This window comes from Leptonychotes weddellii, unplaced genomic scaffold (genome assembly GCF_054177405.1).
Source record: "Leptonychotes weddellii isolate Sample4059 unplaced genomic scaffold, ASM5417740v2 HiC_scaffold_3754, whole genome shotgun sequence".
NCBI classification, from domain to species: Eukaryota; Metazoa; Chordata; class Mammalia; order Carnivora; family Phocidae; genus Leptonychotes; species Leptonychotes weddellii.
In genome coordinates, this window is record NW_027978395.1 from 1 (window position 1) to 12,287 (window position 12,287).

The 12,287-nt window shown below is 62.1% G+C and overlaps 1 protein-coding gene across 5 annotated transcripts; it reads left to right on the plus strand.

Moving 5' to 3' along the window:
• Nucleotides 1–546: 546 nt before the first annotated feature.
• On the plus strand, nt 547–9,037 carry FDXR (ferredoxin reductase). 5 transcript variants are annotated; one of them, XM_081810798.1, is made up of 12 exons: nt 548–796; nt 1,377–2,342; nt 4,662–4,757; nt 4,966–5,088; nt 5,269–5,382; nt 5,736–5,837; nt 6,615–6,722; nt 6,971–7,055; nt 7,191–7,390; nt 7,472–7,643; nt 8,299–8,482; nt 8,604–9,037. In XM_081810798.1, the coding sequence occupies exons 2-12, from the start codon at nt 2,325–2,327 to the stop codon at nt 8,881–8,883; spliced, it is 1,482 nt and encodes a 493-aa protein (XP_081666924.1). In that variant the 5' UTR covers nt 548–796; nt 1,377–2,324; the 3' UTR covers nt 8,884–9,037. The 5 variants fall into 5 exon arrangements, with proteins under 5 accessions (XP_081666926.1, XP_081666924.1, XP_081666923.1 ...); XM_081810797.1 differs by having other exon boundaries at nt 548–2,342; XM_081810799.1 differs by having other exon boundaries at nt 558–2,342; nt 8,299–8,469; nt 8,604–8,876.
• Nucleotides 9,038–12,287: the final 3,250 nt, after the last annotated feature.

Consider the following 12,287-nt stretch of genomic DNA (forward strand, 5'->3'; position numbering starts at 1 on the left):
CCCCACCCCCTTTGAGTTTTAAAAGCACTCCTGGATCCCTGATGGGAAAGGGGCTCCCAGCACATCTAGACTGGACACTCCCTATATGCTTTGTCACCTACATCTGGGGCTCCCCACTCTAGGTCCTCAGCTACGGGAGAAGTGGTCAGTGGCAGATGGCCTGCTCTGCCACGTTGGCCAAGCCCTTCACGGAGTTTATGCAGACCTGCAGATGACTTTATCCTGCCCCTCATCTTCCCTTCCTCTCTCTCTCTCTCTCTCCTCTGTCCTCAACATCCTAGTCTTGAGGCTACCCCCTCTTCTCAGGGTTTTCTGTCCCTGTAGCCACCTTGTCATGCTCCAGCCCTCCCCATGCAATGTTGTTCTTTCAGCCTGCCCTCCACCCCCCATTCCTCCCACCCCAAGGCCGGAGCCTCAAGGCTTACAGTGTTGGCCTTGTTGGGCAGGGCCCCAAGGCTGCTGGTTACCCTTGAGACTTGGGCAGATCTGGGTGGGAGGGAGGGGGGAGGGAGAACCGCAGGTGGGAGGGGTAGAGGGAGACCTAGGCTGACTAAGACATGACACAGTGGCCTTGCTTTGGAGGGACTTGGAGTGTCTGTGGAGAGACAGGAGAAAGAATGAATATATTAATTGTACACACATATATGCAGAAACTGAAAAGGTGGGGTAATCAATCGTCCTAGTTTGCCTAGAACATGGAGCTTTCAATGTTAAAGCCAGGAGGGTCTTGGAGAGACCAGCATGAGTTGGACACCCTGCTGAAAAGTGACCTAAACACGCCTTCCAAGCAACACAGGTGAAAAAGCTAATTACTGAGATGTGACCAGCATGAGCTGAGTTAGGCGCAGTCAGTCAGAAAGGGTTTCCTGGAGAAGGTGCCTTTGAGCTTCCTTGAAGGAGGTGGGCTTTGGAGAGGACGTGCCACGTGTGGGAGGTCACGCATGGACAAACTGCCTTGTGGTAGGATAGCCCCGGGCCCTGGGATGGAGACCAGGGATCCCACGGGGTCTGGAGAGATCCTGGAGGGCTTTGTATAAGGTGCACTTGCTACCTGAGCCTTAAATTTGGGGAGCGGGGAGAGTGAGCCTCCCAGGCAGGCTTCTCAGTGCCCCCAGTGGGAGCAGTGGCCCTGGCCTGCACTCAGCCGGCACACACTTGCACGCGCTTTCCTTGTGAGAGGCGCTGGGGGATGGGCTCAGGAGCCAGTTACAAGCCGGTCCTTGCCCACCGGGAGTTCCAACCTACTGGCTGTGCTCCCGAGACAGGAACGTACGCCACACATGTGGGACAGTGGCACTTAGCTGAGCGGGCGCTGTATGGCATCTCATCTCCCCTTGCCAACCTTTGAAGCAGGTGTCATGACTCTTACTTCGCAGGTAAGGACACCGAGGCTGAGCGACATTGCCCAGGGTCCCCACCTGGACAGGGAAGATGCTAGGACCTGAGTGCAGGTGGTCTGATGGCAGAGCCGCTCTTTTTTTTGTTTTTCTTTTTTCTTTTTTAAAATTAAAAAAATTTATTTTGGGGCGCCTGGCTGGCTCAGTCAGAAGACCATGTGACTCTTGATCTTGGGGTCATGAGGTCAAGCCCCAGATTGGGTGTAAAGATGACTTAAATAAATAAAACTTTAAAAAATGTATTTTCATTGAAGTATAGTTGATACGCAATGTTACATTAGTTTCAGGTATTCAATGTAGTGATTCTCCACAAGTCTGTACGTGAGGCCCTTACGCTCACCTCAAGTGTAGCCACCGTCTGTCCCCATACACGGCCTTTACAATACCATCGACTGTGTGCCCTGTTGCTGTACCTTTCATCCCTGTGATTTATCCATTCCATAACTGGAAACCTGTACCTCCCACTCTCCTTCCCCCATTTTGCCCCCGCCCCCGCACCCACCAGTCTCTTCTCTGTATTTATGGGTCAGAGCTGCTCTTGAGTACCATGCTAGGCCATCCATTCAGCAGTGATTTATTGGACACTGACATGTTCCAGGCGCATAGGCTCGACCCTAGGAACATGGGTACGAGCAGGACAAGCATAGCCCCTCTGCTCAAGGACATGACAGCCCAATGGGGGGGTGGAGTTGTGGAGTCGAGGGGAAGAGGGTTTATCCAGGTTCTGAGGCTCTGATAGTGTAAGCACAGAAACCAGGGGCAGAGGGCGTGGTGTACAGAGAGCTGTGCCCAGCGCGGCCTGGAGGAAGAGATGTCCGCATTGCTGTCTGAAGGACAGAAGCTGCCAGGTGGACGAGGGGCGGCTGACAGGCAAGAGAGTCCCAGGCACAGAGAGCCGCATGGACAAAGGCCCGGAAGGAGGAGAGGATGCCCCCCTGGGGACAAGTGAGTTGGGGAAGAACGGCTTGTGGGTAAGGGTGGAGAGCTGATGGAGGAGGCAGGTGGGCCCAGAGCCAGGGTGCCTCGGAAGCCACTGCCTTGGAGGCAAGCATCATCTCGTGGTGCTATCCACTGCCCTCCCCTTCTTCCATCAGAGTCCTCGGGTAGTTATTCACATGCTCAGACCTAATCAAACTGTTGACTCCAAGGCTGCAACCTGGGAATCAACAATTTTTAACAAACGCCCCAGGGGATGCTGCCCACTGCTCTGGGTATAGTTGGCTTCACTGAAAGGGTTTAGGCAAGCACCCCGTTTTTGACATGGAGCTCTCTCTGCCTGTAGGGCAGACAGTGGGGCAGGGAGGCAGGGCCGGTGGCCGGGAGAGCAACGAAGAGCTGCTGAGGGGGCGATGGGGAGGGCGAGTGGAAGATAGGTGACTGGGCAGGGTTGAGGGGAGTCAGGGACAAACCCCAGGTTCTGGCTCAGGCTGTGGGTGGATGGGTTGGGAGGGAATACAGGAGCAGAAGGAAAGAGTTTTGGGGGCAGAGGGAGTTGACTTGCATCTAGGTGGGTTTGAGGAGTCTGCAGTGTTGTCCAGGGCTGTTAGGTTTGGAGGGGGCAGCCGGGCAGGGGAGAGAGTAGAACATGGGCATGTCTACAGGAATCCGAGGTCACAGGGAGTGGATGCAGCTTCCCCAAGGGAACATGTGTCGGGGGGTGGGAGGGGTCCCACATTGGAAGAACCTCAGAGAGTGTTTTCATTAGAGGGGGCAGGAGGAAAGAAGCCTGAGAAAGAACAGCCGGAGGGAGAGGAGGGAGCTGAGTTAGGGAAGAGCGGGTCCCTGAAGACAAGGTCGGCCGGGAGAGAGATCCAGTAAACAGGCCAGCACGCCTAGCATTGCAGAGGTGGCCTTGGACAGGACAGTGTGACCAGGAGGAGCGGATCCATAGCAGGAAAGGATGGAAGATAAAGGCGAAAAGCCGGGCTGTGTGGGTCACAGACTGCCAAGCCGAGCAGTTTGAACTTTGCCCCTTGGCTGTGGGCAGCTGGGGAAGTTTCAGGGGCAAGGCGGTGACGTAATAGGAAAGGACAGCTTTTTGACTGAGCACCCGCAGTGGGTCGGGTGCTGGGCTAAGTGCTTCAGGCCTTGCTCTTTAACGAGAAACTCAGAAACATTCCCCGTGGCACAGAAACATCCCCCGGGTTGGTCCCTGCTGTGTGGCTGCGGCGTCATGGGGTGTAAAGGAGGTGGTTCGGGCGCTACCTGGGGCTGGGATGGGTGGGGAGAGCAGGAGACACGGATGGGCAGACGGGGCATGGGGGGCCTGGACTTGGGTGCAGGCAGTGGAGGGGAGGGCAGGAGGGGGTTTAGACAAAGGTGAGGAGGTGAGTGTGAGCCTTTGTAGGGGTGAGGGCAACTGGAGGGCAGGAGCTCATTTGGCCTGAGTCCCACAGAGTTGAGAGTATCCCAGCAAGAGCCTAGGATGGGGGTGCAAGGCAGGGCGGTGTCATCCCCCGAAGCCCCAACTGCTTGACTCCAAATCTGCGTCTCTCACTGTCCTGACCTTCTGGATGCTTCCCAACAACCCGGAGAGGGGGCTCTTATCTGTCCCAGTTTGCAGAGGAAGAGTCTGAGACCCCACAGATCTTGGGACCGGCCAGGGCCATGTGGCTGATCGGTGGCAGCCCAGACCCGACCTCTCTGCCCAACCGCAACCCTTTGCCTTCCCTGTGGCCCCTCTAGGTGCTCCAGAGGGCAGGCGAGGTGGGACCACCTATATAACTGAGCTCATTTTTTCTAAAACAGAGCAAGCCACTTCCTTCTCCCTCTGACCCCCAGAAGCCCCGGCTGTGCTCCCCACCCCATGTCCTGGTGGTCCCTTTTCCAACAGGATGACTTGGGAGACTAGAGCTAAGGCGAGTATGCATTTCAAAGGGTAGTTGTCAGCTCCTCAGACTGGCTGGGCATTTCTAGATCTATCGAAGGGTTCTAGGGCAGGGCTGTGTGTCAGGCCTGGCCCAAGAAGATGAAGAAGCTCCCCTCGTACAACTCCAGTGGTGGGCGAGCTGCCTCCTTCCTTAGTGGGTCAGAGTCCTTGCCGTCTCGAGGGGCTGGCAGTCCCGAGGTCTGGCCTCCGCTGCCTGGGCTACTCTGCTGCCCCAGTCCTGCTGTCTGGCTCTCCAGGCAGATGGGGAGTCGGGGGCCTCTCTTTCTCCTCGTGTCGTCAGCGCACTGAGCCGGGCTCTCCCGCCCTGTCGGGGGAGGGAGGACCCATAGGGCCCAGCCTCTCCCTCGGCCCCACCAGCTGTTCTCTCTCCCCAGCACCACCCCCGGGCCCACGTGGACATCTACGAGAAGCAGCTGGTGCCCTTTGGCCTGGTGCGCTTTGGCGTGGCGCCCGACCACCCCGAGGTGAAGGTGGGTGTCTCTGGGCCGGAGGAGGAGTTTGGGGACTTTGGTCAAGGTCAGGAGGGAAAGGAGGCTCCCTGGCTGCATGGAATGACCCCAGGCCCTCTGTGTGGATGCCGCACAGGTTCCCTCCTGGGGACATTGTGAGGCGAGGGTGGCGCAGCCATGATCCCTGGAGTGCCCCACCCCTAACCCCTTCCCCTCTGGGGCCTGGCAGAATGTCATCAACACCTTTACCCAGACGGCTCGCTCGGACCGATGTGCCTTCCGTGGCAACGTGGCGGTCGGCAGGGACGTGGCTGTGTCGGAGCTGCGGGCGGCCTACCATGCCGTGGTGCTAGTGAGTGCGGACGGGCGGAGGGCAGGGCAACAGCCCGAGGTAGGGTGGAAGGCGGTAGGGGAGAGGCCCAACCCACTGGGCAGGGCCTGGGGTGGCAACTGGGGAGGAGGAGCCAGAAGGAGGCCTGCCAGGGTCTGCCGGGCCCTTAGCTGGTGCCGAGGACTCTGGGTCTTTCCTCAGAGCTATGGGGCAGAGGACCATCAGGCCCTGGAAATTCCCGGTGAGGAGCTGCCTGGTGTTTTCTCGGCCCGGGCCTTTGTGGGCTGGTACAACGGGCTTCCTGAGAATCGGGAGGTGAGTTTGGGGAGCACTGCTGCTACTTCTTCCTCCCCACTCCTCAGCCAGGGCCAGGGGCCGCTCTTGGATGCCACAGCTGGGGGACTAGGGAGCCACTGTCCCAAACTGGGAGGCTCCTAGGGAGATGAGATGTGAGACATCGGCTGCCTGAGGGGGAAGGTCAACCAGGGAAGGCCTCTGGGAGAAGGTGGGGCTGGGTAGGAGAGGAGGGGCGTCAGCTGAGGCTCAGGTGGGGTGGGCTTTCCAGGTAAGGGGAAGCCTGGGGGCTCGGCTGGTGACTGGGCATGAGCTGAGATTAGCCTGACTGGGGCCAAGGCCAGGGGAGCCCTACCCAGACCTCTCCTTGCCAGCTGGCGCCAGACCTGAGTTGCGACACAGCTGTGATCCTAGGGCAAGGGAATGTGGCTCTGGATGTGGCCCGGATCCTGCTGACCCCACCTGAGCACCTGGAGGTGAGTGGGCAGGTCAGGGGCTGGAAGGGTGGAGCTGGGGTCACACCAGGGAGAGGATGCCACTGCCTGCAGGGTTCAGGCCTCACCCTCCAAGCTGAGCTCAGTGCCTCTGTTTCCCTCTCGTGCCAGGCAGAGGCCTCCTGGAAGGCAGCCCTTGAGCTTTGCTTCATACCGTTTCTCCCTTCACTTTCTGCACTCCAGCTACATGGATGGGCCTTTAAAAACAACAACTATTCAGTGTGTACATATCACTCCCCCTGCCAGTTAACCTGTGTTTATCTTAGTTCTTGGCTCAATTGTCCCTTCCTCCAGGAAGCCCTCCAGTACCACCTTAATAGGTCCATTTCCCTGCTTCTCATAGACTTGTCTACTTCTCTTTCAAAGCATGTTGTCACCACTACAGCTTTATACTTGTTGATGAATATTTGACAAGTATCACTGTCTCCACCAGATCAGAAGCTCTGTGAGGGCCGGCACCATGTCTCTCTTGCTTACCGTTGACACCCCACCCCACCCCACCCCCACGCCCCTTGCCTAGTGCCTGGCTCTTGCTACACACTCAGGAAACACTTGTTGAATGAAAGAGCAGGAGCCTGGTTCGCTACTGGTTGGAGCCCTTTGCAGAATTGGAGGCAGTGCTCCATCTGGCCACCAGGAGGCGCAGTGGTGCAATTCCCGGCTGCAGACCTCCCCGCTGAGGGTAGGAAAACCGCCGCCGAATGCAAAGTCCCCTTGCTGGTCAGCATCCGATGACTTCAAGCCCTCCTTTTGTGCCAGAAAACGGACATCACAGAGGCTGCCCTGGGGGTACTGAGGCAGAGTCGGGTGAAGACGGTGTGGATAGTGGGCCGCCGCGGACCCCTGCAAGTAGCCTTCACCATTAAGGTGCTGGGGCCAGAGGGGGATCAGGGTCCCACATAGATGGTCTGCCCTTGGGAGGTGTGGCAGGACTGAGTCCCCGAGAATGGCTGCTGCCTGGGGTGGAAGAGGGGGGAGGCAGGCAGGGCCCCGGGGGCCTGGTGCCTTCTGTGGTAGGCGGTGGTGGTGTCTCCCATCTGGGCTGGGCTCTGGGGTGGGTGCAGGAGTGGACAGTGCTCTGGCCCTGAACTCCTCCCCTACCTCCCACCCCCAAGGAGCTTCGGGAGATGATTCAGTTACCAGGAACCCGGCCCATTTTGGATCCTGCGGATTTCTTGGGCCTTCAGGACAGAATCAAGGGTGAGGGGCCCTGACCCGGCCCCCTAGCTCACTAGGGAGGCGATGGTCTAGGTCAGAGAGGGCTTGGGGGAGGGCTTTGGGAGAGAGGGCTGTAATCCAGGGCAGGCCTGCCTGAAATGTTCTCATTGCTGACAGAGGTTCCCCGGCAGAGGAAGCGGCTGACAGAACTTCTCCTTCGAACAGCCACGGAGAAGCCAGGGGTGGAGGAGGCTGCCCGCCAGGCGCTGGCCTCCCGCACCTGGGGCCTCCGCTTCTTCCGAAGCCCCCAGCGGGTGCTGCCCTCACCAGACGGGCGACGGGTAGCTGGCGTTCGCCTTGCAGTCACCAGACTGGAGGTGAGTCTCGTGTTACCCAGAGACACCCCTTTCTCAAGTCTCCCCACCCCAGCCTGGTGTTGCCCACACTCTCCTCAACAGGGTGTTGGTGAGGCCACCCGCGCAGCGCCCACTGGAGACACGGAAGACCTCCCTTGTGGGCTGGTACTGAGCAGTGTTGGGTATAAGAGCCGTCCCATCGACCCCAGTGTGCCCTTTGACCCCAAACTTGGGGTCATCCCCAATATGGAAGGCCGGGTTATAGATGTGCCAGGTGAGAGGATGCAGGGAGGCTAGGCACCAAACTATCGTGGGGGATGGAGAGGCTGCTGTCTCCCATTCATTCATTCGGCCAGTGACATGCACTAAGAAACTGCCCTGTCCCCTGGAGCCCATCCTGGGGACCAGCCACCCTCCTCCTGCCTCGAGCTGGGAGGGAAGTTCCCAGGCTAGCCGACATGCCCGCGTATGCCTGCTTACCTCGTCGTGCACTTGACCGAGGCCTGCTCCGGGCTAGGCCCCCGTGCTCGGGGCTGGGATTAGAGATCACACGACAGCCCCTGTCCTAAGGGACCCTCCGGTCTGGTTAAATACCCACATGCCTGCCTACTCATTCATCCCGTTCATGTTTAGAAGGGCCTGCTGAGACTGGAGGCGGGGCAAAGCCCATCTCCTACCCTCAGGGAGCTCCTGGCCGAGGGCGAGACTGAGGCGGGAGGGGTGGCGTGGTAAAAACAGGTTGAGAGGAGGCCAGCGCGCTGGGCCAGGAGCCACAGTGGGCCCAAGTGGCAGGGCTGCTGGGAGGACTTGGGGTGTGTGGATGTGCGTGCCTGTGTGCGTGTGCACGTGTGTGTGTGTACTGGGGGCTCAGGCTTGCCAACAGTATGCAGCCACCTCCCCTTTACTGAGCCTGGGTTGTCCCTTGCCAGGCCTCTACTGCAGCGGCTGGGTGAAGCGGGGGCCCATAGGGGTCATTGCCACTACCATGGCCGACAGCTTCCTCACTGGCCAGATGCTGCTGCAGGACCTGAAGGCCGGTCTGCTGCCATCTGGTCCCAAGCCTGGCTATGCGACCATCGAGGCCCTGCTCAGCAGCCGAGGTCTGGGCCCCGTGTGAGCTCTTGGGAGGCGTGGTGGGCAGCCCTGGGCCTTTCCGCTGTTTGGGAGGGGGTGCTCTGGGCTGGGGGTGGAAGAGGAGGAGTGGGAAGCAGTGACTCATCTTCCTGTGCTTCAGGGGTCCGGCCTGTCTCTTTCTCGGACTGGGAGAAGCTGGATGCCGAGGAGGTGTCCCGGGGCAAGGGTGCCGGGAAGCCCAGGGAGAAGTTGCTGGATCCTCAGGAGATGCTGCGGCTGCTGGGGCGCCGAGCCTAGATCCCAGCCTGGCTGGCAGGGAGAGAAGGCATGCTGTGCGTGGGAGAGGGGCCTGGGTCAGTCAGTGGGACTCTGCACTACAGCTGGGTCGCCTGCCCGCCCTGGCACCCGGTCTTGGCTGCCTCTTTTCCAGGGGCCTCTGAGCACTTCCTCCTGGCAGAAGGTTGCCCTTGCTAGAGATAACCTTAGATAGGGATGGGTGGAGGTGCAGGCTTTCCTCCTTCCCACCTCTTTCCTGTCAGACTGTGGAGGGTCACCAGGTCAGGAATATACTGGAAATAAAAGAGCTGTAATGGAGGGCCAGTGGTTGATATGTGACTTCTTTTGGGGCCTGGGGTCACCTTCCAGCCACAGCTCCCCTCCTGTCACCAGGTGGCGCTGCAGAGCCAGTTCCCTGCTCAGGGGCCTCTTGGGGGCTTGAGGGGGTTTGGCAGCCAGGCCTGGAACCCACTGTCCCTCTCTCTCACGGCTTGGCTCTGCTGCTGCGACCTGCCTGGCTGCCTTCTGCTCACGCTGCAGACATCCTGGGACCCCAGCCTGCCTGCTCTGCTGGCCCTTCGGCCCAGCTCCCTTTCTGGTTAGCCCTCAGTAGAACCAAAACGAGAAGAGAAAAGCAGGAGTGAGGAGTCTGGGCAGCAGCTTGCCCCAGGCCCCGCCTGTGGCCGAGAGCATCTGGTATGGGTCCTCCCTCTCTGTCCACTCCCAAGGCCTTCCCACCTCTTGGTTTCCAGCCACATGGACAAGCCTTTTAAAAATAGTACCTCGTCTCTGTCGTGCTCTACAGTTTACAAGGCGTGTTCACCATCTTTTATGCCAGTCCCAAGAGGCTGGTCTCACTTCAGAGACTGAGGAGTCCCCGGAATTAAATGGCCCAAGGTCACACAGCTAGTGAGCTGTGGGCTCGAACCCAGGGCTCCAAGCCGGCTGCTGGTTTCTCCGAGGCAGCACTTGGCCCCGAGTGTCAGGTCTGGGGACACAGTCCTGGAGAAGGGAGAAGGGACCCAGGCGTCCCGCGCGCGGGCGGGCAAGGAGGGGCCTGGAGCGGGCGGCGGGGCGGGCCGGGGCGGGCCGGGGCGGGCCGGGGCGGGGCGGAGGCGGCGGGCCCCGGTGGGGCGGGCCCGCGCGGGCGGCGGCGAGCGCTCCGCCACAGCCGGCTGGCGAGCCCTGGGAGCCGGAGGCGCGGCGTGCAGCCCAGCCCGGGACGGAGCCGGGCGCCGAGCGGACTCCGGGAGGGCGCGGGGCGCGGGGGGCGGGGGCGGGAGCCGGGCCAGCTCAGCCCGCCAGGCCGCACCACCGACCGACACGGGCCCCGCGTTGCCCGGGCTCCGGTGCCCGCCGAGCTAGGACGGAGCGCGCCAGCGCGCGGGGCCGAGGCGCCGGGACATGCAGCGCGCGGGAGGCGGCCGGCGCGGGCTCTCGGCGCGGGCGCAGCGCCCCTTCCCCCCGGTGAGTGGCGGGTGGCGAGCCGGGGACGCCAACTTCGCCGCCAACTTGGGGCTGGGCTCGGGCGCCGCGCGGGCAAGGACGGCGGAGACGGACCCGGGACTCCCGGGGACAGTCTGGCCGGCGCCGGGAGCCCGAGGAGGGGGCGGCCGGGGACCCGGGACCCTCGGGGACCGGGCCTGGGGTTCGGACCCGGGCGGGCGGAGGGGAGGCGGGGCAGGGAGGCCGAGGTGACAGGCGCGCGGCGGACGCGAGGGAAGGACGCGGGTGAGGCGCCCGAGACGTTCGTCTCCCCGGTCGCCGAGCCCTCCAGCTCCTCCTTCGCTGGGCGTCCGGCGCCGCGGGGGAGGGGGCGGTGCGGGGACGCGGGAGTCTGGGCCGCCGGCCCCCGCAACTGTTGCTGCTGGAAGCCGCTGGGGCGGGGAGCTGGGCCAGGAGCGGGGGCCGCCACTGCGCGAAGGGCGCCGGAGAGGGCCTGGGCAGAGAGGACGAAAGGGGGCTGTCGGTGGCTCCGGGAGCTCGGGCCCCCGCCTCCCGGAGGTCTGCTGAGCACCTTTTGCGCGCCTCTCCCTTGACACCCCCGCCCCTTCACACGCTGCGAGTCCCCCCAGATCCTTATCCCACCCCCCACCCCCAGCTCTCCTTCTTCCGCTCCTCTGCCCCGCATAACGTTCCCTCCTCTGACCTCAGGGAATCAGCGCGGGCTTCACGGGGTGGTGGGGACCCGGGCTCCGAGGGCGCAAAGGCGCAAAAGGAAGGCTGGACGAAGAGGACCATGGGGGAACCGTGAGGCCCGGAGCGCTGGGCCCTGGCTGTCGCACCAGCGGGTTGCTCAGGTCTCCCGGGGCTTCGACAAGGATCCCCGACGGCGGGGAAGGGAAGCCCGGAGCCTCCTGCTGCGGAAGGCGTTTCGTGCCCAGGCCCAGGAGGGCAGGGCCAGGGACTTGTGAAGGCAAGGAATCAAGCAGCCAGAAAATTCCCAAGGGTGCGCGCCACGACCCAAAGGAAGGTCCTGCTGGGTGAGCGAAGCGGGGATCCCAGCCGGGTTCTTGACACTGGCACTACCCTGGTTCCCAGCCCTGCTCACCGGGCGGGACTTCTGGCTCGGTCCCCCAGCCCTCCCGTGGTGGTACCGCCCTCGCTCGGTCTCCGACCCAGGGCCACAGGGAAATCGAGGAAGGCTCATGTGCTCTGTCTTGTAGCCCGTCTAGTTTCTGGCTGCGCCACTCGGTTTCAAGTCTGCTCCTTAACTCCGTCGTACTAAGAATTTGGATAGGAGCGTGAAGGGGACCCGGTAGATTGCAAACCAGATTTCTGGGTTCGCCCCAAGCCCTGGTATCCCGCCCACAGCCCCGCCTGCCAGGCGAGCTCTCCCCTCCCACCCCGCAACCTGCGGGGCTTGCGGGGAGTGGGGGTGGGGGACCTAGGAGCCGGGGACGCCTGCAGGGAGGGGGTGGGGTGTAGCAGCGCGGCGGGGGGGGGGGGGGGGGGGGGGGGGGGGGGCCCCGCGGACGTGGTGCCCAGTTTGGCCACCAGGAGGCGTGGCACGGGTCCAGGAGCCCGGAGTCGCCGCCGCCGCCGCATCGCGAGTGTCCTTGAGCCGCGGGTGACGGTGGCTCTCGCCGCTCGCGCCCCGTCCTCCCGCGGGGGGAGCCTGATGCCACGTTCCCTATGAATTATTTATCGCCGGCCTAAAAATACCCCGAACTTCACAGCCCGAGTGTAAGAGATTCCTGCCAAGGGGAGGGGGCGGGGCGCCCCCGGGGGGCCGGGACGGAATCAGCGGGGAGGGGGAGAGTTAATCCTGGAGGGAGACTTTGGTGCCCGCGCCAGTGGAAGTGAGATGCAGGGGCGGTCTTCTCCCCTGACGCCTGGGTTCGGATTTTAGCTCAGCAAAAGTCAAGGAGGGAGGGAAACCCGACGGCAAAGTAGAGGCCGCTTACCAAAGGGCAGTGGATAGGACGGGCAGAGCAGCTCGGGTCCCTCTGCTCCCCCGAAGCAGCGCAGTTGGTGGGTGGGGCCCCTTCCTGGGGCCAAAGCTCCTGGCCTGGGAGAGGGGGGGGCCACCAGGGTCTGGGGTGTGAGTGTGCATGTGCGCACATCC